Here is a 23,875-nt window from a genome sequence, read left to right on the forward strand (position 1 = left end):
TCGCCGCACTTGCCTACCACAATCTCCACCACCGCACGTCGGGAACCTGGGCCACCCACTCTGCCGTCCCTATGATGGCAAAGTTCCTGTGAGCCGGTCAGGAGCCGCTTTCATTGGCTCCTGACCCTGCCTATCAGTGGAAGCCAATTGGAGCGGCTTACGTTGATAGACAGGGTCAGGAGCAAATGAAATCGGCCCCTGACCTGCTCACAGGGCTCTGCCGTTATAGAGACGGAAGAGCAAGTGAGCTGCATCGGTGAGACAGCGGCAAGAACGCGTGGCATCTGTTGATTGAAAACTACGCCCTGGCAGCCATCAAAACTGTGTCGATTTCAGTCATCGAGGTCCTTAAGTAGTTAAGGCAAGCAGCTCAGGTACTGTAGGTAGATTTATCAAAACCAGTGTTGGAAAAACGAGAACTAGAGTTAACAAATGGAACAGTTGCTCAGAGCAAAGATTCTTATTGGTTGCCAGTTTCTCTTGGCACCTATTCCAGTTTTTCAGTTAACATTGCACTAGCACACTAAGCTGGGTTTTTGCATTTTCCCCTTTACTGTTTTGAATGAGTGTTATGGTCTATGTAAGTGGATGCCCAAAATGCTGGACCTTGAAGCAACAAATGAGTCTTGCTTAGATAACCAATTTCCTTTTTGACACCCATGCTAACCTAGAAATAAAAAACACATGCATAAGTAGATAAATGCTGGTTCTGCTTGCATAACAGATGTGCAGTGTTCTCCCCAGAATTTTTTTCCAGCCGGGTGGCATGAAAAAGTAGCCGGGTGGGTAGGCATGGGGAAATTTGGTGGCGTGCGCAAGTTACCAGAGCACGCTATGCTGCACTACCGCAGCCTAGCGTACGCTCATCTCTCTATTTCTGTCCACTTTTACTATTTAGTTTCCAGTTGCATTGGTCGTGGGGTATTGCAGATAGTGTGCAGGGGCCACATATTGTGTGTGTGTGTGTGTGTGTGTGTGTGTGTGTGTGTGTGTGTGTGTGTGTGTGTGTGTGTGTGTGTGTGTGTGTGTGTGTGTGTGTGTGTGTGTGTGTGTGTGTGTGTGTGTGTGTGTGTGTGTGTGTGTGTGTGTGTGTGTGCGCGTGCGTGCGTTAGCGCTGGCCGCCGACTGCAGAGCCATGTGTCTGTGAGCTGTACAGAGATGTGTATGGAGACAGTGGTATGCGCACAGTTCACTGATGGCTGAAGGAATCAAATTCTATATGCAGGCTGTGAATTATTAATATATATATATATATATATATATATATATATATTTATATTTCACAGCCTGCATATAGAATCTGATTCCTTCAGCCATCAGTGAACACTGCTAATACCTCTGTCTCCATACACGTCTCTGTACAGCTCACAGACACATGGCTCTGCAGTCGGCGGCCAGCGCTAATGGTCACGCCTCTAATGCGCTGAGCCAATCAAAGCACGAGCTCGCCGGGCAGCGCGAGATCTCATGCACAGAGAAGCAGTGCATCCTGATGCGGCTTGCGGTGACAGGGACGCAACATCAGCCGGGCAATACTTTATTCTACTTGGGCACAGTGACAGCGGGGCATGCAATCACACCAGGCGGGCGATAATTAAATTTACCCGGGCGCTTTGCCCGGCTGATTGATTCCGGGGAGAACAATTGTGGGAAGAAAAATGGGGAGGAGAGAGAGGGAGAGAGAGGGAGAGAGAGGGAGAGGGAGGGAGAGGGAGGGAGAGGGAGGGAGAGGGAGGGAGAGGGAGGGAGAGGGAGGGAGAGGGAGGGAGAGGGAGGGAGAGGGAGGGAGAGGGAGGGAGAGGGAGGGAGAGGGAGGGAGAGGGAGGGAGAGGGAGGGAGAGGGAGGGAGAGGGAGGGAGAGGGAGGGAGAGCGAGAGAGAGAGAGAGAGAGCGCTAGGGGGGAGATAAGGTGAAAAGAGAGAAAGTGAAAGAGGGGGGGGGGGAAGAGACACAGCAAAAGGGAGAGAAGGAGAGAGAGACAACAAGAAAGGGAGGGACAGAGAGAGCGCGAAAGAGAGAGGGAGAGACAGCGAAAAAGAGACAGTGTGAGACAGCGTGAAAGAGAGAGACCGCGTGAAAGAGAGTGAGAAAGAGACAGCTGAAAGAGAGACAGCGTGAAAGAGGAAGAGAGACAGCGTGAGAGAGAGACAGACAGAGAGAGACAGACAGAGAGAGAGACAGTGACACAGCGTGTGAGAGAGACCTAGTGTGAGAGAGCGAGAGAGAGACCCAGCGAGAGAGAGAGAAGAGAGAGACAGCGTGAAAGAGAGAGAGCGTGAAAGAAAAAGGGAGAGAGACTGAGTGAGAGACAGCAAAAAAAGAGTGTGAAAGGGACAGTAAAGAGAGAAAGGTAGAGAGACAGCAAGAAAGTGAGTGTCTGTGTAAGGGGTAGAAAGGAGGATTGGCGATGGTGCATGTGCACAAGTTACCTTTTCTGTCAGGGAGGGGCTTTGACTCTTGCATCCACAGACCACCCACAATCTCATTCATCTCTCCTGCCGAGTCCCGACCACTGTATACTGTGCGATCTAACAGTGGGTCAGGCTCAGGCAGGAAACACACTCTGCACGCTGCTGCTTAGAGGTCTGTGGGCGGGGCCGCTGTAACGGAGCCTGGTGAGTGTTGCACAGAGCCTGGCCACCCACGTGGTTTCTCCGAGGAGTCCCAGCCCAGCAGGCAGCAAACTAATGCGCGCAGATCCGATCCCCCGCCCCCTCCTCCTTCCTCCCCTCGATGCCTATGCTCGCAACTGCTGCTGTTTTACAAGATGCAGCGCTGCGTGTAGGCACAAATGACAGGCACGCAACGTCAGCCGGACAATAATTTATTCTACTTGGGCACAGTGACAGCGGGGCATGCAATCACACCAGGCGGGCGGTAATTAAATTTACCCGGGCGCTCCGCCCGGCTGATTGATCCTGGGGAGAACACTGATGTGTATAGCATTGTGTGAGAAAAAAATGGGTTTAACTGGGGCTTCTTGCAGCCCTCTGGAATCCTCCTGTGCCTATGACGTCTTCCTGTTTCCCTCCACTACTTCACATGCGCAGAGCACTCCTGGCCGTGGGAGTGCACAGTAGCTGGCGATTCGCGGTGAAGGACTGGCTTTGCAGGGGTCACTGCTGCTTACCGAAGGGAACTAGGAAGACGACGTGGGCAGGGGGGGGGGGGGGGGGTATGCTGCAAGAAACCCCAGGTGAGTTGAATTTTTTTTTCCCTCGCTTAAAGGACAACAGAGGTGACGTGACATGATGATAGACATGTGTATAGTGCCAAGCACACAAATAACTAGGCTGGTTGTTTTTTTCCCCACTCTCTGCCTGCAAAGCCCCATACACATGCTACACACCGGTCTTTTAAAGAGACTCTTAACAACATTTTCAGCCTTATTCCTTCTATCCTATACGTTCCTATACCTGTTCTAATGTGCTCTGATTTACTGCAGCCTTTTCTAGTTGCACTGTCTCTGTAATCTATCTAATCTTCTTTTCTTTGTCAAGCTTTGTCGACCCAGAGAGGAATGCACTGCCTCTGCTGTGATAAGAAGTTATGCACACCCCCTCCACGCCCCCCCATATATGCTCTCCTGTGTGTATGAGTCACAGGCAAGGTCTCTGCTCACAGCCAGCTGTCTGTGAGGCTCACAGAGCTGTGACCTTGTGAACAGCTGTGAGTGCAGAAAGATCAGTTCAAAGCCCAGACAAGCAGCAGGCTGGTACATTTATTTATGTAAGATTTTCACAGTACAGATTCTTTGTCAGAACCCCACACACCCATCTGCCTATACAGCCCAGCCTCTGTGCTATCTCAATCCCCCCTAAGCCCCCCATGCGCTCTGCTATCCCCCATAAATCACAGCCGCGCTGTCAACACGCAGCGGGTTGTTTACCTCTATAGTGTCAGTCTGCTGCTCACTCCGCCTCCTGCATAGCTCCGGTCCCCACCTGCGTCCCTTCCCAGCTGATTGGAGGGAAGGGATGCGGGCGGGGACCGGAGCTATGCAGGAGGCGGAGGGAGCAGCAGACTGACAGTACATATGTAAACACAGCCCGCACAGCGCGGCTGTGATTTATGGGGGATAGCAGAGCGCAGGGGGAACTTAGGGGGGATCTGGATAGCAACAGAGGCTGGGCTGTATAGGCAGACCCAGCCTGTGTGTGTAGATAGCATTGTCAGAACTCCACCTCGGGTTCTCTAAGGTTCATACACGCCTACCAACGATCTGTCCAACTATCTGCCAAACTTGTCTGTTAAGCCCCATTCACACGCTCAACAGCGGTCTTTTATGTATTTTGCTATTGTTCAAAGAGCTGATAAGAAGTCAATCAACAGTTGGATTGACTTATCAGGTATTCGCTTTTAGAACAATAGCTAAAGGTTTTGTTTTTTGTTTCTTTTTGAGTATCAACTTGTTTCACAACAAAAGTTGTGAAAGCATAAAAGATATCTTTAAAGAGTAACTGTCAGGCTGCAGAAGCTAATTTAAACCTCTATTCTCCTGTGTTAAACAGTTTAGAAGGAAGCCAAAAAGGCAATACTGAAGATAAAAATCTCTCTTACATTTGATGTGTGCTTATCAGCAAAGCTGTTATTCCCAAGCTCTTAAGAAGATGCAAGCCGCATACCATACTGCAAAGCATTCTGGGGCTCTCCCCTCGGCTGCTAATGAGAGAAGTTACAGGGTCAAGTAACAATAGCATGTAACTCAGTCCAGAGCACAGCACTGATAAATCTCCTGGCAGAGTACACTGCAGGAGTCCACTATTGTTCCTAGCCACATGGCTAATTAATATTCACTGCACACTAGTGTTATTCAGTAGGAGCTTTTCTGTGATCAGGAAGCAGGGAGGACATGACGACACAATTTGGTTTCATAGGAGACAGACAAACATGGAACCTGCCATGAGCTGTCAGGAGCATCATTCTCTGCATATACTATATAAAAATTCTGTGAAATCCAAACGTGGACAGTGAAATGCATATGTAATGTAAGTACAGCCTATATTTAGCTACTGATATATGTGTTTATTTTCTCTGAGACCTTATACTTAACAGCTCCTCTTTAAAAAAAAAAAAAAAAAAAAAAGTTGTTTTGAGGAGGAGGATAGATACAATTATTTTTGTCATCAGTTTGTTTTTTTTTGTTTTGTTTTTTTGTTTTAATTTTAAATGTTGCTATAGCAGCATAGAGGGCTTCTATAGCAACATAGAGGGCGCTATTGTAGCTGGGAACGCAAAGAATCACTCGCGTTCCCAGCCTGTCGGGTCCTGACGGCGAAACCGGAAGTGGACGCCGGCAGGGCCAGGAGGATCGGAGCGAGGCTGCGAGGGCATCGGACAGCTGCAGGGGGCTGAAGGAAACCCCAGGTGAGTAAAACTCATTTTTTTATTTGACTTAAGTGCCTCTTTAAAGACCGAAGAGTTAACTTTAGGTTTGCCTGAGGTAAAATGTTTCCCGAATACTACATGCCTCGTCACCATGGTGGTAACTATAGAAATGTTATTAAAGACAGGAGATAAGCTTAGTGAACTGAGGCCAATGTTCATTAAATACTTTCTCCTCTCTCTTTTCACGATGTCAAAACTGTCAAAGTGCCAGCTAGGGGCATGCTTGGGAGCTTTAGCATCCCCGTTAGCATGCAGTAAACTTTCGTCTGTTCTGAGGTAGCAGTAATGCTAGGTACACACCATACAATTTTCTGTTAGATTCTTCTGTTAGATTTACCTACAACATGGAAAAAAGCTATCTGGCAGGTAAATCTAAAAGAAAATCTAACAGAAAATCAGGGCTGTGGAGTCGGTCCAAAAATCCACCGACTCAGACTCCTCAGTTTAGGATTCCTCCGACTCCTCGACTCCGACTTCTCTAATTTGCATATTACAATTTTGGTGATTAACAGTATGTAACGTGAAATTTGTCTCTTAACTGCCAACGCTTAGGACTTTTACAAGACAACTGAAGTGAGAAGGACATGTAGACTACTATATTTATTCCCTTTAGACTAAAACTAGTCCTTGGTAAGAGTACTTGTAAAAGGTACAGACCGGAACAAAGAACATCTATCAGGCCCTAGGCAATGTAACTGTGGGTACATGTAAGAGTGATATGCAGGTACTCTGCAGGGGAATGAGGAGATTCTTCCTCTATTACACATTCTTCATGCACAATCTGAACAAGGTTTATGGGTGAAAGACAACACCTCTGTGTTCAATGTGCACAACATTCTCAGTGGATTCTCTGCAGCTCTGTGGGGAGTGCATATGTAGAGTATAGTACTACTGTGTAACAAAGTAAACCTGAGACAGATGAAATTAAAGTTTTATACATACCTGGGGCTTCCTCCAGCCGCCTTCAGGATAATAATAATAATGGCAGTATTTGTATAGCGCCTTTCTCCTGTCAGACTCAAAGCGCTTGCGAGGCAGCCACTAGAGCGCACTCAGTAGGCAGTAGCAGTGTTAGGGAGTCTTGCCCAATGAATTACTGGCTTACTGAACAGGCAGAGCCGAGATTCGAACCCAGGTCTCCCATGTCAGTCCCTCGTTGTCCTCCTCCACCACCTGGATCTTCTGCTATGAGTCCAGGTACTTGAGCCAGTCGGGCGTAGTGCGCATGCACACACTCCGCCGCCAGGAGCATACTACACCTGTGCAGCACTATTGCGCAGGTGCAGAATGTTCCTGGCTGTGGGAGTGGCATGCGGCTGGACAGCGCTGACTGGCTGAATTACCAGGACTCATAGCAGAAGATCCGGGTGGTGGAGGACAGCGAGGGACTGATTAGCCTAAGGGGCTGGAGGAAGCCCCAGGTATGTATAAAACTTTACTTTTCATCCGTCTCAGGTACCCTTTAATTTGTAGTCACCAAACTAAATTTTAACAACATATCAAATTATTTGATTTCATCAGCAAAGGGAGTGCATACATTTGCATAAATCAGCATCAGTGCAGAATTATTTCCATCTCATTGACCATCTCTATTAGTGACACAGCTACACATCAGGCTTTATTCTTACAGCATAGATGTTATTTAGTATATATAAGAGATTCCTGTGTACACATCAAATATACAGTCACAATCAGATATGTATATCTGACCTTAAAAATACGGGGACTGCTTTATTGAAGCAGCACAAGTAACTAATTTTGATTGGTTTATTTCATTTTTGTGGACTAAGCACAGCTATTACTGTATATATACATTATTTTTAATGACTATTATCTGAGAAATAGAACATTTTATCATATTTTCTATTTTAATTACAGTTACAAATTCATTAGGAGTTGGAGTCGGTGCATTTTTTCCCCGACTCCGACTCCAGGCACCCAAAATTGCCCGACTCCACGACTCCGACTCCACGACTCCGATTCCACAGCCCTGCAGAAAATTGTATGGTGTGTACCTAGCATAACAGTAACTTTAGGCCCCGTTTACACTTAATCAGTTGCTCTCAGTTATAACTGAAAGGTCAACTGATATTCAGAGTAAGGGCCCGTTTCCACTAGGAGCGGTGCGATGCGGCTACATAGCCGCATCGCACCACAGGTGTCCTGAAACACATGCACAGCAATGGAAGAGCACTGCGTGCATGTTGTGCGGAGCGATCCGCAAATCTGCAGTATGCTGCAGATTATCGCACGGCTGCATCCGCCCGCAGCCGCGTCCTCTCCTCAATTGACTTCCGCATCGGGAGATGCGGAAGTGATACGATGCAGCTAGCTAGCCGCATTCGCATCATTTACTAGTGCAAACCAGCCCTAAGTCCCATGTTTTCCTATGGCACCTTTCACACTTAACGCGTTTTAACTGAAATCTTTTTCACAATGCACTGCTATGGAGGAAAAAAAGCGTACAAACTGATTACGTGTATACGGGGCCTAAGGGTGTGTATGGGGAGAGGGTGGCAGTGTTATTGTCATACAGAAACTATACATATTGGAAAAAGTGATGGGTTAAACAGCAACTTTACAATCTTGGACAGGTTGTTTTTGTTTTGTTTTTTCTCTCTGCGATAAAGATACTGCTACATTTTATTTCATTTTTTTTATGTTGTAACATCTGCAGCCTTCAATATAAAAAGGAAGACTAGTATTTTTTTCAATGTTTAATGTCTGTACCCAGCGCCTGATTCAAGCTCAGCTGAAGCCTATGGTAGCACAGTGCCAGTTTGAGCTGACAAGCATAAAGCCAGCCCACAGAAGTGTTTGTTATAGAGGCAATGGCCAGCCCATATATGGAAAGGTTGTAGTGCTGGAATCCAGGCCCCGGCTTTCACTTGTGAGATGCATTTGCTGAAGAATGCTCATCTTCCACGCAGCGTTACTCAGTGAGTGTGAATCTTTCAGGGCTTATTTATACGGCTGTCATGAGTCTGTTATGTGTCTGCTTTTAAGATTTCCAAAAATGGGGAGAGGTGGTAATCTTGTGTAGTTTAGTTACTGCAAACCTGAGCAGCACCATGAAGAATGTTTCACCTTTTTGAAAAACTGGTAAATTAGGATGGCCCTTTTCTTAGCAGTTTGCCAGTCACTTGTGTGGACGTTTCAGGCACGTAATCTAAAGGACCATTTGGTCAGTGCCGAATTTTCTAGTAAACGACTAGAGGAAGAAAGGAAGAACTGGCTCTCTGCTACCCCCCCCCCCCCCCCCTCCAAAAGGCATGCATCGCTGCGGGAGATGTAAGGTCTGCCCCTTTGTACAAAAAAACGGGACATTTTGGGACTCCAAGCATGAGGAGTACAACATTAATGCATTTATGAACTGTGAGACCACAGGGGTAGTGTACATGGTTACCTGCCCCTGTGGTCTACAGCAGGGGTCCCCAACCTTTTCCGGCCCGGGGACCACTTTCTGACCCAAATTTTTTTCCGGGGCCCGGGGGGTGTGGTGTGGTGTGTCTCGGGGGTGGCGGTTGCGCGCGACCGCGACCTAGTGGACAGTGTCGTGCGCAGCGGGTTATTGGGGGGGGGGCTGGGGTTCGAGGGCATAGCTAGCATAGTTGCCCTAGGGAGTTTAGTTGCCCCAGTATAGGGAGTTTAGTTGCCCCAGTATGGCTAGTATAGTGCCCCAGTATAGCTAGTATAGTGCCCCAGTATAGCTAGTATAGTGACCAGTATAGCTAATATATTGTCCAGTATGGGTAGGTAGTGCCCCAGCATGGCTAGTATAGTGCCCCAGCATGGCTAGTATAGTGCCCCAGCATGGCTAGTATAGTGCCCCAGCATGGCTAGATAAATAAATAAATCAATAATCAATCCCCCGGAGAGGAAGATCATCTATATTTTAATATGTTCAAAACTATGATCAGTGGCAACGCTAGTTATATATATACTCTATATTCCATATGTACTCTACATTCAATATGCCTGTTGAAAAACGAAAGAAAAGAGAGAATAAAGTCGCTATCAGTTTACTAAAAAATGGGTACTAAGAACTATCCTCCTGTAGGATGCATGCAGTCTGTCTAGCTAGCTCCATGTAAATAGCATATCTGAGGTACTTTGATCTGAAGATGATTATAAGCAATGAACGTTGATTGGCAAAAAAAAGTTCTCTGTCCATAAACAAAGATGGCCGCTGGAGGACTGTCATGTGACTAGGATGGACAGTATAAAAAAGCCATCCGGATGTCTAACCACTCCCCCTGACGGGGAGACAATGTTGTACGCATCGGGTTACCCGGGGGGGGGGGGGGGGGGCATAGCTAGCATAGTTGCCCCAGTATAGGGAGTTTAGTTGCCCCAGTATGGCTAGTACAGTTACCCCAGTATAGCTGGCATAGTGCCCCAGTATAGCTGGCATAGTGCCCCAGTATAGCTAGCATAGTGCCCCAGTATAGCTGGCATAGTGCCCCAGTATAGCTGGCATAGTGCCCCAGTATAGCTGGCATAGTGCCCCAGTATAGCTGGCATAGTGCCCCAGTATAGCTGGCATAGTGCCCCAGTATGGCTGGCATAGTGCCCCAGTATGGCTGGCATAGTGCCCCAGTATGGCTGGCATAGTGCCCCAGTATGGCTGGCATAGTGCCCCAGTATGGCTGGCATAGTGCCCCAGTATGGCTGGCATAGTGCCCCAGTATGGCTGGCATAGTGCCCCAGTATGGCTAGTATAGTGCCCCAGTATGGCTAGTATAGTGCCCCAGTATGGCTAGTATAGTGCCCCAGTATGGCTAGTATAGTGCCCCAGTATGGCTAGTATAGTGCCCCAGTATGGCTAGTATAGTGCCCCAGTATGGCTAGTATAGTGCCCCAGTATGGCTAGTATAGTGCCCCAGTATGGCTAGTATAGTGCCCCAGTATGGCTAGTATAGTGCCCCAGTATGGCTAGTATAGTGCCCCAGTATGGCTAGTATAGTGCCCCAGTATGGCTAGTATAGTGCCCCAGTATGGCTAGTATAGTGCCCCAGTATGGCTAGTATAGTGCCCCAGTATGGCTAGTATAGTGCCCCAGTATGGCTAGTATAGTGCCCCAGTATGGCTAGTATAGTGCCCCAGTATGGCTAGTATAGTGCCCCAGTATGGCTAGTATAGTGCCCCAGTATGGCTAGTATAGTGCCCCAGTATGGCTAGTATAGTGCCCCAGTATGGCTAGTATAGTGCCCCAGTATGGCTAGTATAGTGCCCCAGTATGGCTAGTATAGTGCCCCAGTATGGCTAGTAAAGTGCCCCAGTATAGCTAGTAAAGTGCCCCAGTATAGCTAGTATAGTGCCCTAGTATAGTGCCCCAGTATAGCTAGTATAGTGCCCCAGTATAGCTAGTATAGTGCCCCAGTATAGCTAGTATAGTGCCCCAGTATAGCTAGTATAGTGCCCCAGTATAGCTAGTATAGTGCCCCAGTATAGCTAGTATAGTGCCCCAGTATGGCTAGTATGCCCCAGTATGGCTAGTATGCCCCAGTATGGCTAGTATGCCCCAGTATGGCTAGTATGCCCCAGTATGGCTAGTATGCCCCAGTATGGCTAGTATAGTGCCCCAGTATAGCTAGTGTGCCCCAGTATAGCAGCACGGTGGCGTAGTGGTTAGCTCTCTCGCCTTGCAGCGCTGGGTCCCTGGTTCGAATCCCAGCCAGGGCACTATCTGCAAAGATTTGTATGTTCTCTCCGTGTCTGCGTGGGTTTCCTCCGGGCACTCCGGTTTCCTCCCACATTCCAAAAACATACGGATAAGTTAATTGGCTCCCCCTAAAATTGGCCCTAGACTACAGTACATACACTACATAATATAGACATATGGCAATGGTAGGGATTAGATTGTGAGCTCCTTTGAGGGACAGTTAGCAACAAGACAATATATATATACACTGTACAGCGCTGCGTAATATGTCGGCGCTATAAAAAATGCTAAATAATAATAATAATAATAGCTAGCATTGTGCCCTAGTATAGTAGCCCCCGCCCACACCCCTCCTCCCGCGGCCGCCGCTGCAGTTACCTTTGCCGGCGGTCTCTTTACATTCCCCCCTCTCTCTCGCCGGAGTGTAAGCCACAGCAGCGTGCCCCGCGGCTGCTGTGATGGAGAGGGAAGAAGCAGGAAAGAGAGAGCGGTTCCCATAGTAACGGTGTGCCGCTATAGGAAGCCGCTCTGTCTCTCCTGCTTCCTCCCTCTCTATCACAGCAGCCGCAGGGCGCGCTGCTGTGACTCACACGCTGGCAAGAGAGAGAGAAGGGGAATATAAGAGACCAAGTGGCCGCCAAAGGTAACAGCAGCGGCGGCCGCGGAGGGGGACGGGTGGAGGGGGCAGGCAAGAGGACAGTCCTGCGGCCCAACTGAAAACTTCCTGCGGACCACAGGTTGGGGATCCCTGCATTAGGTTATGTACTTTAGTTTTTGGGGCCCAAAGAATTGTGTGTGTTCTTTTTTGAGGAGCCTTAAGCTCTCATATTACACATCCAAATCCTGATTCTAATCTATTGAGGACTGCCTCCCTCCTGTGTTTGCTTATAAACCGATGGCTAGCGACAATCAGTGTCGCTAACCTGACGATATTGTCGGGGGGGGGGGGGGGACTAGCAGCTGTAATAGAGACACAGAGGCATGTCATTGTGCACATGACATGCCTCTGGGTCCTAATAAGATTTAAATATTCCAACTCAGGTTCTCTTTAATCTTCGTACTCGCGCTATACTTGGTCGGGGTGGCTGATAGTGACCACCTCCAGAGAATCCTAGCGTGTGTGCTGGAGCCTCAAGACCTCACATAAAGATCCGGTAGAACAAAGCCATTTGTGCGCTGCTTTTATTCCTCCGTGTGCTTTGCACTGCTGGGCGTGTGATCGAATCTGCCAGGAATCAAACAGGAAAATCGATGTGTGTATGACCTGATTAAAGGACTTCCGAGGCCAAAAAATCAAAATTTTGATCAGTGCCTGACTTTTTCAAATCCATGGGCAAGTTCCTCCTCGCCCTCCGCTCTGTTCCGCCGCAAATGTATTCTTTTCTATGCCCCCAGTTCGGGGCCCGACCCCACTGCACGGGTCGGCCCGTACTCCACTCGCAAGATGGCCGCCGATCAGAGCCGCGGCTGCGCAGTACATATGGAGGCAGGTGCGGCTGCGCAGCTCTCCGCCCCCCGTCCAGCCGCGTAGAGCTGCGCAGCCGCACTTGCCTCCATATGTACTGCGCACCCGCGGACTCTGATCGGCGGCCAGCTTGCGAGTGGAGTACGGGCCGACCCGTGCAGTGGGGTCGGGCCCCGACCTGGGGGCATAGAAAAGAATACATTTGCGGCGGAACAGAGCGGAGGGCGAGGAGGAACTTGCCCATGGATTTGAAAAAGAGACAGGTACTGATCAAAATTTTGATTTTTGGCCTCGAAGTCTTTTAACCTCCTTAGCGGTAACCCCGTGTGTGACACGGGGTAAGCCGCCGGAGGGTGCCGCTCAGGCCCTGCTGGGCCGATTTGCTTAATTTTTTTTTTGCTGGACGCAGCTAGCACTTTGCTAGCTGCGCCAGCACCCCGATCGCCGCCGCCGCGCGCCCGATCGCCGCTATCCGGTGCGGCGCGCGGCCCCCCCCCCCCCCCAGACCCCGAGCGCTGCCTGGCCAATCGGTGCCAGGCAGCGCCGAGGGGTGGATCGGGTCTCCCAATGACGTCCCGACGTCGCTGACGTCGGTGACGTCATCCCGCCCCGTCGCCATGGCGACGGGGGAAGCCCTCCAGGAAATCCCGTTCTTTGAACGGGATTTCCTGATCGCCTATCGCCGGAGGCGATCGGCGGGGCTGGGGGGATGCCGCTGAGCAGCGGCTATCATGTAGCGAGCCCTCGGCTCGCTACATGATAAAAAAAAAAAAAAAATTAAAAAAAACTGTTGCGCTTCCCCCTGGCGGTATTTTTCATACCGCCAAGGGGGTTAACCACTTCACAGCTCCAGTACAGTATATCTACTCCCCTGCAGACTTCATCTAACCGCCTAGGGGAATAAATATACGTACCCCCGCTGCTACCACTGCTGAAAGCGCTCCCGCTTATTTGTGCGCTCGTTCATGTTGCCATCTGCCCGCCAGGAGATCAATGAATGAGAAAGCAATTCCTAATCATTGATCTAAGTCCCCGTAGCAATTATCGCCGCCTTTTATGAGAAGTTGCACGATCATTCTAATAAATAAAAGTTTCCCATCTTCAGTACACTTCCTGTAAGCATACATATTTCGCTTACAGGACATATAACAAAAAAAAAGACTGAGGCCATCTTGTGGCCAAATAGTAAAACTACATCTAAAAGTACTTTTTTTTTTAAATCCAAAGACCTGTTTTTACATTTTAAATTAACCCCTTACCTCCCACAGTCCCCAATAGTTATTAACATTTATTTTTTTTGTAAAAAAAATACGAAATAAATTTACAATTATAAAAAATGCATTAATAGTTTTCTTAGGGACTGAACTTTTTTTAATATGTATGTCTAGACGGTATAATACTGTTACTTTATAAATTATGGGCTTTTTATTAATGATGGATGCAAAACTGAAAAAAAAATGCATCTTTATTTCATAATAAAATATTGGCACCAGACATTGTGATAGGGACATCATTGAAATGGTGTAATAACCGGTACAAATGGGCACATTAATTACGTGGATTTTAATTACGGTAGCATGCATTATTTAAAAATTATAATGGCTGAAAAATAAGGATTTTTTCCAATTTTTTTCTTATTTTTCCATTAAAAAACATTTAGAATAAAAAAATTCTTGGCATAATGTACCACCCAAAGTAAGCCTAATTAGTGATAAAAAAAAACAACTTTAACACATTTCATTCTGATAAGTAGAGATAAAGTTATTGGCAAATGAATGGAAGGAGCTGAAAGGTGAAAATTGCTTGGATGCTGAAGGGGTAAAACCCCTCAGTTGTGAAGTGGTTAAAGTGTACCACAAGTCAATAAAAGAGAAAAAAAAAAAGTTAGATGCTTACCTCAGTAGGGGGAAGTCTCTGGTCTATGGTCCTGAAATTCCCCCCAGTCTTCCTATGCCCTTCTTGTACTGTGCTATTTGGGGAAATCATAATTGCTCCCAGGGCTGAGGAGTCGGAGCAATTTTGGGTACCTGGAGTCTAAGTCGGTGGTTTCAATAAACTGAGGAGTTAAATGATTTTTCAACCAAATCTTTGCAAAATTTTGTAAAACTTAGACTAAGGAGTCGGAGTTGAGGAGTCTGAGTCATTTTGGGTACCTGAAGATGAAGTCGTTGGTTTCATAAACTGAGTCTGAGTTAAATTATTATTTATTTTTTTTTTTATTTTTTTTTTATACCGACTCCACAGCCCCAATTGCATTTCATTAGCCTAGTGCTTTTGGAATTGCTGGTGATTCCAAAGCTGAAACAGCTCCTGTGGGTCCCAGCCCTCCGACCTTAGCAACAAACCTCTCTTGGCAGTTGGAAGGGTCTTGCCTCCATTACCTTCTATTAGTCACATGGATGATTCCTGCTACAGTTCCCTGTGCACCTGACTTGATAGATTTGCTTTTGAGTGATGGGGAGCATTCTGGACTGGCCAAGGCAGCTGCTTCTAAGCCGTGCCTCCCAAATGTAATATCTAACTGGAAGGAGAGGCCACATAATAGGGACCTGGCTATGTGTATCTGTGCCAGGTAGGCAGGACCCCCCCAGACCTCTAGTTTACCCTTCTGGATTCTAATATTTCCACAGTTTCATATTTCAATAGTCTTTCCAGAGACCTTTCTTCTGGAAAACTCCCTTATACGTCCTAGAGATTTGTGCACGAAACTATCGGGAGGAGTGGGAGTTGCTTTCCAATCACAGAACCACCGTATAATTGAACCCTGCTCCACGCTCTGCTCCCTCATGTACAACTGGAGGTCGTAAAATTGGCCAATCATAGCCCAATTAAAATTGAAGGCGTGTACCAGGCCTAAAACCCACAGATCAAAGTTAGTTTAAAGAGAACCCGAGGTGTGTTTAAAGAATGTTATCTGCATACAGAGGCTGGATCTGCCTATACAGCCCAGCCTCTGTTGCTATCCCAAACCCCACTAAGGTCCTCCTGCACTCTGCAATCCCTCATAAATCACAGCCATGCTGTGAGGCTGTGTTTACATCTGTAGTGTCAGTCTCAGCTGCTCCCCCGCCTCCTGCATAGCTCCGGTCCCTGCCCCCGTCCCTTCCCTCCAATCAGCAGGGAGGGAAGGGATGCAGGCGGGGACTGGAGTTCTGCAGGAGGCGGGGAGAGCAGCAGACTGACACTATACAGATAAACACAGCCAGCTCTGACAAGCTGTTTGTCAGCAGCGTGGCTGTGATTTATGAGGGATTGCAGAGTGCAGGGGGATCTTAGGGGGGTTTGGGATAGCAACAGAGGCTGGGCTGTATAGGCAGATCCAGCCTCTGTATGCAGATAATATTTTTCAAACCCACCTCGGGTTCTCTTTAAAGCCTGGTACACACATTCAATTAAGATTGGCCAATCACTGACCAAATTTACCACTTCCATGTAGTTTGAGTGTCAAGTACTATGAGGAGATTGCGTAGGTAAGGCGTCATACTACATAGAGGTGATAAAATCGGTCTGTACCAGGCTTTAGTTAAGCCCCATCTACACCATACAATTCTTGGTTCGATTCATTGATTCGATTAAATCTAACATGTCTGTCCGGGATTCGATTCAATTTGCTATTGCAAAACCATGGCAAATTGAATCGAATTGAATCGGACCAAAAAATGGTATGGTGTAGATGGGGTTTAATGTGATCTGTCTATTCGCTTCAATGTTTGCATGGCTTATAACTCCTCCCCCTATCTTAGTGCAATTGGTAATGAGTATGCGTGCATTTACTTTAGTAATGCCAAATCTTTTTCCGTTTGGCAGTTTTTCTCAGTTTGCTGATTGAAGTAGTAATGACATTTGCCAATGACCTTTATAAGTGACTGTAAGTAAGTGGTGGCACATGGCAGTACATATTTTACCCTTTTTTTTTTTTTTTTTTTTTTTTTTTTTGGTCATACATTCAGCTGATTTAGTTTAACCTTGCCTAGTGGTGGTGTTTTTGCTTTTTTTTTTTTATTGGTGTCTGAATGATGGCTGGTGATTTGGAATTATTCTGCGTATTGGTGATGTGTGCTTATAGTCATAATTTTAGATTTGTGCTTCACAAAATAAGGCCCCTTGCTGTACCAGCAATGCTTCTTCCAAGCTGGCCAGACTGGAAACCCTGATTATGCCTATAGTTCAAGCTGAATATCTAGGAATTCATACAAAGTGAGAGAAAAAGCACCGGCACTAAATGCAGCAGGGAGGATGTAACCACAAATGGTCTTACCTGCAGCGTGCTCCACAAACATTCAAATTGCAGTCCAAAAAAAGAGAAGATGGGCATCTGCTGCATAAAAACCCTTTATTGTGGTGGGTGGACACAGTGGTTACAGCAGTGGGGGGGGGGGGGGGGGGAAGTGATGTCTGACAGCTGTTTCACAGAGGTAAACTTTGCTTCTTCAGAGACAAGTCCACCCACCACAATAAAGGGTTTTTATGCAGCAGATGTCCATCATCTTCACTTTTCTTGGACTGAATATCTAGGGATGTTTCTGCCACTCCCTGCTGCAATCCTGGCTTGTAATTGCTATTTTTAGGCAGTGTTTACAAACAAAATACATGGCTTCTAACTAGAGCAGGGGTTCTCTAACTGGGTGCTGCGGCACCCTGGTGCGCCTTGAGCACCTGCCAGGGTTGCCTCGGCGTTCATCCCCATCCTTTGGGGGATGCTGCTGAATAATGGTCGTAACAGCATTTCAGTAATTTTTGCCGAGGGGTGCCTTGAAAAAAATTTCAGAGCCATCAAGGGTGCCCTCAACCGAAAAAGTTTGGGAACCACTGAACTAGAGTGTGATAGGCTTGAGAGTATCTCAGTCTCTGACTCATACAGAGCTTGGAGAGGGTGTGTATAGCTTCTGCCAATGACAAGCAGTGCAGCACATTCCACACATTCCAGCCTCAGCTGAACAGAGCCGACAGAAGAGAGAAGATTAGATCATATAACGGAGATAACACAGCCACTGTGCAACTAGAAAAGGCTGCAGTAACACAGACCACATTAGAACAGGTATAGGAACTTATAGGATAGAAGAAATAAGGCTGAAAATTTTGTTACAGAGTCTCTTTAAGTTACAAGCTTGACCCAAAGGAGGGACTAATTAACTTGTGTATGTGTTTGGCATGTGGGAGGAAAGTGGAGTGTCCTGGCCCAGAATTTGACATAGGACCATAGCGCTGCAGCGTGGGAGTGCTGTGGTGTTGTTAGAATTTTTTTATTTTTGTATTTCTTTAGACACTAGGGTGTCCAGCTGAACATATCTGATACGTTTTACATATTGATTACACTAAATATTGACGTGATCAATGTTATGCTTTAGTTTGGAACTATAAAATCTGAAAAATTCGATTTTTCTCCCCTCCAGATTGCTGTTTGGTTTCTTTGTTTCCAAATTTTTGCTAAGACTATTTTGATGAGTCATAATTTTTTTTGTGTGTGTCTTTGCAGATGGAGTACAGGCTATTCTTCGTGGGACTGTGTCTCTGCACATTCTTGTATAGCAATGCCCAACAAAGTGAGTGTGACTTGAGTATTAAAATTGCCATTAAAAATGTCTTGAGTATGTATATGAATTGGGTTTTGGATATAGCTGAATGCTGGAAGGCAATCAATAGCGGTGAAGGGGTGCAACAGATAGCAGTGGAGGGGGTGAGGCCTTGTTCTCATTAACAAATGCAGATGGCTGTGTTTGGAATGCTACACGTGATTGCATGCCATTTGCATTGCCATCCTTTGCTGGTCACATTTACTACAGAAACTTTTCAAAAAAATGCATGCAGCAGTGTGTTATTGTAATGCACTGCCGGGCAACGCAATAACGTCGGACTGTGAGGTCTATGCACTTCTCATGTTCTTGCGTATATTGCGCACTCACTATACGCATTGCCAAAGTATCCGCGGCAGCATGTATAGTGTGAATGAGGCCTAAGTAATGCGGTGCACAATGCGGGCACTAATCCTTATGAAGCAGGCTTGCCAAAATTTACATTTTATAGCACACAAGTTTAAAAAAAGCAAAACTCAGGAGTTCCAAACTCCTTCAGTCCTCCTGGTTTTGCAAAATCAGACCTGTTTTTAAAATGTTGCTCCCCGGACTGAGTGCGTTATGCAGCGGTTGTGGCAGAGCTGGTGTCTTGCAACTCTTCTGCCCCTTGAGAGGTATTGAGCACACTCCTGGTTAAAGTCCATCTATAGTCAAAAACATAATAAACATCTATGTTGCATTCATTATGTGATGGAAATCTCCCCTGTTGCTTTTATTAGGCATAAATCTTAAACATGTTTCATGCCGATAAGCCCTGTAAGTTTTTTCATATCTCAGCTTGTATTTCCTGCAAGCAGTTGAAACATACTGTCTTTGTCTCTCCATTTCTATTCTGACAGAGAAGCAGGGCCATGGCATTTGTGTGCCACCTAGTGCCAGAATAAACAGCTGATGTTTCAATGCTTCTGGCCAGGCAAAGAGAGTCTCACTCACCACCACCTACAGAAAATCCAAACTAGTGCAGTAAGGCTTATGGGCTTGTACTGAACTAGTCGACACCTGCCTTTTGCTAGGAGTTCCCATTTTAATTTTAGAGTCGGAGCTGAAAACTAACTGGAAAAAAAAAGTTTCTTTTACCTGGAGAGAGACTGATAATTTAAAGGGAACTAACCACCCTTTATCTCACTGGAATTTCTCCTGGCATAGAAGCTGCCATGTCCCCCTCCCCTTCTCACAGTCCTTATTTATAAAAGTCAGAGATGCTATCTTGACACACACACAGTGTCTTGAAGAAACCGTCCTAATTACCCAGCCCCTCTGTTGATTAAAAGGTATTGTTTACTTCTTGATAATTACCTCAATAAAACAATTGGCTTCCTGAAATCTCTGTAGGATGGACTGACAGGCCTACTGAAGTAGGCTAATAAAACTACTTTGAATTTTAAGTAAAAGGTAAAATGAAAGTTCATTTTAATGATGACATATTGTTGGCATGCATTTTTCATGTGCTATTGAGCTGCCCTCGGTGCTAAAAAATGGTGCTCGGTTCATTAAAGGCCCATTACAAATGACCCAGCATTCTTAATTTTGATTTTGTGATTGCCTCGTGTGCCACTTCCCGCACAAAATAAAAAGCATTCTCAGCAGACCACTGTGTTTTTGCATGTTTTTAAGATCAGCAAGAAGACCTGTTAATGATGCATGAAAAGTGCTCCAGACCGGCTCTGTCTTGGTATTTGTTCTAGAAACACAACTGGTATCCTCCAACACTGATTGGCCGGAACAACTGGCCACTCTAGTTTCACTTTGCAGTGCTGCTAGGTAATCCACTGCATCTCTGGTAATTGGCTAGCTTCACACTTGTACTATATATATAGTTGTATGTATGAAAAATCGCAGGTACTTTCAAACACTGTTTTCCGTATACCACGTGCATTTGTACACAAGACAAAAACGTTTGCATTGCTCCTCAGTAGCTTATGTAAAGAATAAATGTATGCAGTTATCGGAGAGATGCAAAAGGCTGTCTGGAATTTTTCGGTGCATACAGTGAAAAGCTGCATACAATGTGCCCCTTACCGATTAACATTCATGTTTCCCAATGCAGAAAAACACACACAAACTTTTGGTAAGTGTGTGTCCTGCCACAAGGGAGAAGGGAATGCTGCTGTTCAGCTGTGCTCGCCCTTGCCCTGCACAGGAATGCATCAAGTCAATAAGGCTGCTATAGTGGTGCACTCAAACATGTGACATGCATATTTTTTTCAATAAATAATTTTCTTCTGAACTGAAGCATGCTGTAGTCTCATACCTTGCTATATGTTAAACATAGCAATACAGTAGAATCTTGTTATAGTAGAATCTGCCATAGTAAACTCGCTCCCCAGGTCCCGACCATGAATGCGCAATGTATAATGAATCCTGATCTAGTAAACTATCAGGTTCCTTGAGCTTTGCTATAAAGGGATTTTACTGTATTTAACAATCCTGAAATCCTGAACATTTTCTTTATTTCTTGTGTACAGGTGGAACAGAATGTTTAAAAGCAAATGCTAGATCATGTGGAGAATGTATACAAGCCGGACCAAACTGTGGGTGGTGCACAAAAGTGGTAAGTTGTCATGGTGGTTAGCTAGTCCCCTTTCCTCTGGAACTCTCCCCCACACCCTGTCCGTCTTGCTCCAAGCCTGGAAGTCTTAACGTACCCTCAAGACAAAAAGCGTATAATTTGCTATAGCCATAATTTAAAGGGAAACTGAAGCAAGAAGTATCTGACCACGGACAAAAAAAAAAACTAAGTGACTGTGATCCCTGTTGGCATTAATAGGATCAGGTGACACAATCATATTAGAGAGCAGCTCATCTTTGTTCCATCTCAGCTCTGGTCTGGATGGACAAGTCCAGTGGTCTCCGCTGTGCTTCCTTTGGCATCAGCAGCTTGGCGCGAGGTGGTCCAGTGATCAGGGCTGTGGAGTCGGTCCAAAAATCCACCGACTCAGACTCCTCAGTTTAGGATTCCTCCGACTCCTCGACTCCGACTTCTCTAATTTGCATATTACAATTTTGTTGATTAACAGTATGTAACGTGAAATTTGTCTCTTAACTGCCAACGCTTAGGACTTTTACAAGACAACTGAAGCGAGAAGAATATGTAGACTACTATATTTATTCCCTTTAGACTAAAACTAGTCCTTGGTAAGATTACTTGTAAAAGGTACAGGCCGGAACAAAGAACATCTATCAGGCCCTAGGCAATGTAACTGTGGGTACATGTAAGAGTGATGTGCAGGTACTCTGCAGGGGAATGAGGAGATTCTTCCTCTATTACAAATTCTTCTTGCACAATCTGAACAAGGTTTATGGGTAATAGACAACACCACTGTGTTCAATGTGCACAAAATTCTCAGTGGATTCCCTGCAGCTCTGTGGGGAGTGCATATGTAGAGTATAGTACTACTGTGTAACAAAGTAAACCTGAGACAGATGAAATTAAAGTTTTTTTTATACATACCTGGGGCTTCCTCCAGGCCCCTTCAGGCTAATCAGTCCCTCGCTGTCCTCCTTCGCCACCTGGATCTTCTGCTATGAGTCCAGGTACTTGAGCCAGTCTGGTGTAGTGCGCATGCACACACTCCGCCGCCGGGGGCGTACTACACCTGCGCAGCACTATTGCGCAGGTGCAGAATGCTCCTGGCTGTGGAAGTGGCATGTAGCCAGACTGCTCTGACTGGCTGAATTACCGGGACTCATAGCAGAAGATCCAGGTGGTGGAGGTGGACAGCGAGGGACTGATTAGCCTGAAGGAGGCTGGAGAAACCCCAGGTATGTATAACAATGTCTCAGGTACCCTTTAATTTGTAGTCACCAAACCAAATTTTAACATATCAAATTATTTGATTTCATGAGCAAAGAGAGTGCATACATTTGCATAAACCAGCATCAATGCTGTATTAGTGACACGGCTACACATCAGGCTTTATTCTTACAGCATAGATGTTATTTAGTATATATGTTACGGCCAGAACCCGAAGTTTGGCCACTTCTAGTTCTGGCCGGCCACTTCGGGTTCTGGCCGGCCAATGTGCGAAGTGGCCGCTGCGCCGCGGCCAATGTTAGAAACGGATTGATCCCTGCGACATGAATGTATCTTCTGGCCGCAGCGCAGCGGCCAAACGTATAACCACTTAGTTAATTTGTTGCAATTAAGCCGGCGGCAATGTAACAATTCAAGCCGCCGGCTTTTTATCTGCCTCTCTCTCCTTCTCCCCCCCCCCCCGCCTCTCTCGCTCTCCTATGGGCAGCCGGCTCTGCTGCGACTCTCTCTCTCTCTCTCTCTCTCTCTCTCTCTCTCTCTCTCTCTCCTCTTATGGCCAGCCCGCGGGGGACACGCGTGTCCCCGAGAGTCGTTCGTCGCAGCAGGGGCAGCAGAGCGGGGAGGCTGCAGACATTGCCTGTGACAGCACCCGCTCTGCAAGAACGGCAGGCTTCCCTGCCGCGACGAACGACTCGGGGGGGGGGGGAAGGGCGGCACTCGTGTCCCCGCCGGCTGCCCATAGGAGAGCGAGAGAGGCGGGGGTGGGTGGGGGGGGGTTCGGGGAGAGAGGCAGAGAAAAAGCCGGCGGCTTGAATTGTTACATTGCCGCCGGCTTAATTGCAACAAATAAACTAAGTGGTTATACGTTTGGCCGCTGCGCTGCGGCCAGAAGATACATTCATGTCGCAGGAATCAATCCGTTTCTAACATTGGCCGCGGCGCAGCGGCCACTTCGCACATTGGCCGGCCAGAACCCGAAGTGGCCGGCCAGAACTAGAAGTGGCCAAACTTCGGGTTCTGGCCATAACATATATGAGATTCCTGTGTACACATCATATATACTGTACAGTCACAATCAGATATGTATATCTGACTTTAAGAATACGGGGACTGCTTATTGAAGCAGCACAAGTAACTAATTTTGATTGGTTTATTTCATTTTTGTGGACTGAGCACAGCTATTACTGTATATATACATTATTTTTAATGACTATTATCTGAGAAATAGAACATTTTATCATATTTTCTATTTTAATTACAGTTACAAATTCATTAGGCGTTGGAGTCTGTGCATTTTTTCCCCGACTCTGACTCCAGGCACCCAAAATTGCTCCGACTCCACAGCCCTGCCAGTGATACCCCAGAGTTTAGGTTTAGTTGGAAAGCACATACAGGGAAAAATATATATTCGAAGAAAAAAACAAAACCCCGAACACTTGATTGCTGATACAGTTATACAAGCATATTAGCCAACCCACAAGGTGTGGGACTCTACAAGCTCCCAGAAGGCAATGCACCTATTACGAAAGAGGGGAGACTGGGAGCAGCAGCATGAGACTACACTGCAGTATGTGGTGAGTGTCAACTGAGGGAGCAGAAGGGAACAGGAAATATAAAGCTTTAAATTTGAGGGTAACATGGTGATTAAGTGGATTGTACTGTTACCTTGCAGCACTAGAGTCCCAACATGTGACATTTGTGTTTTATCTGGGGTAGATTGTGTGGCATAGTGAGTAATTTGACACCATAACAAAAGGATAACTGCACAAAAGTACATTTCAGCCACATAATCAAGATTTCTACACCTGGATATCCAAGGTAGCAGATCCAGTTTAGATTTTTCCATCTAGAAGCCATGGCAAACCATAACTACCGTATATAGTTGAGTAGTAGTTGAGTATAAGTTGACCCTCAAACTTTTACACTAAAAAAATGGGAAAAAAAAAAGTTTGACCAGAGTATAAGTCGGGGGTGGCAAAAGCCACAACCGTACGTTAAAAAGACAGCATAAAAATCAGCAGATTGCAATA

General features: G+C 46.3%; 1 protein-coding gene across 2 annotated transcripts in view; it reads left to right on the forward strand.

Moving 5' to 3' along the window:
• Positions 1-23,875, forward strand: part of ITGB1 (integrin subunit beta 1) — an 88,363-nt gene that overhangs the window by 26,842 nt on the left and 37,646 nt on the right. For both annotated transcript variants that reach the window (XM_068235767.1, XM_068235768.1), the window contains exons 2-3: positions 17,995-18,061; positions 20,557-20,642. In XM_068235767.1, coding sequence (XP_068091868.1) covers positions 17,995-18,061; positions 20,557-20,642 — 153 coding nt within the window. The remainder of the gene's footprint in view (positions 1-17,994; positions 18,062-20,556; positions 20,643-23,875) is intronic.

Source organism: Hyperolius riggenbachi, chromosome 5 (genome assembly GCF_040937935.1).
Source record: "Hyperolius riggenbachi isolate aHypRig1 chromosome 5, aHypRig1.pri, whole genome shotgun sequence".
NCBI classification, from domain to species: Eukaryota; Metazoa; Chordata; class Amphibia; order Anura; family Hyperoliidae; genus Hyperolius; species Hyperolius riggenbachi.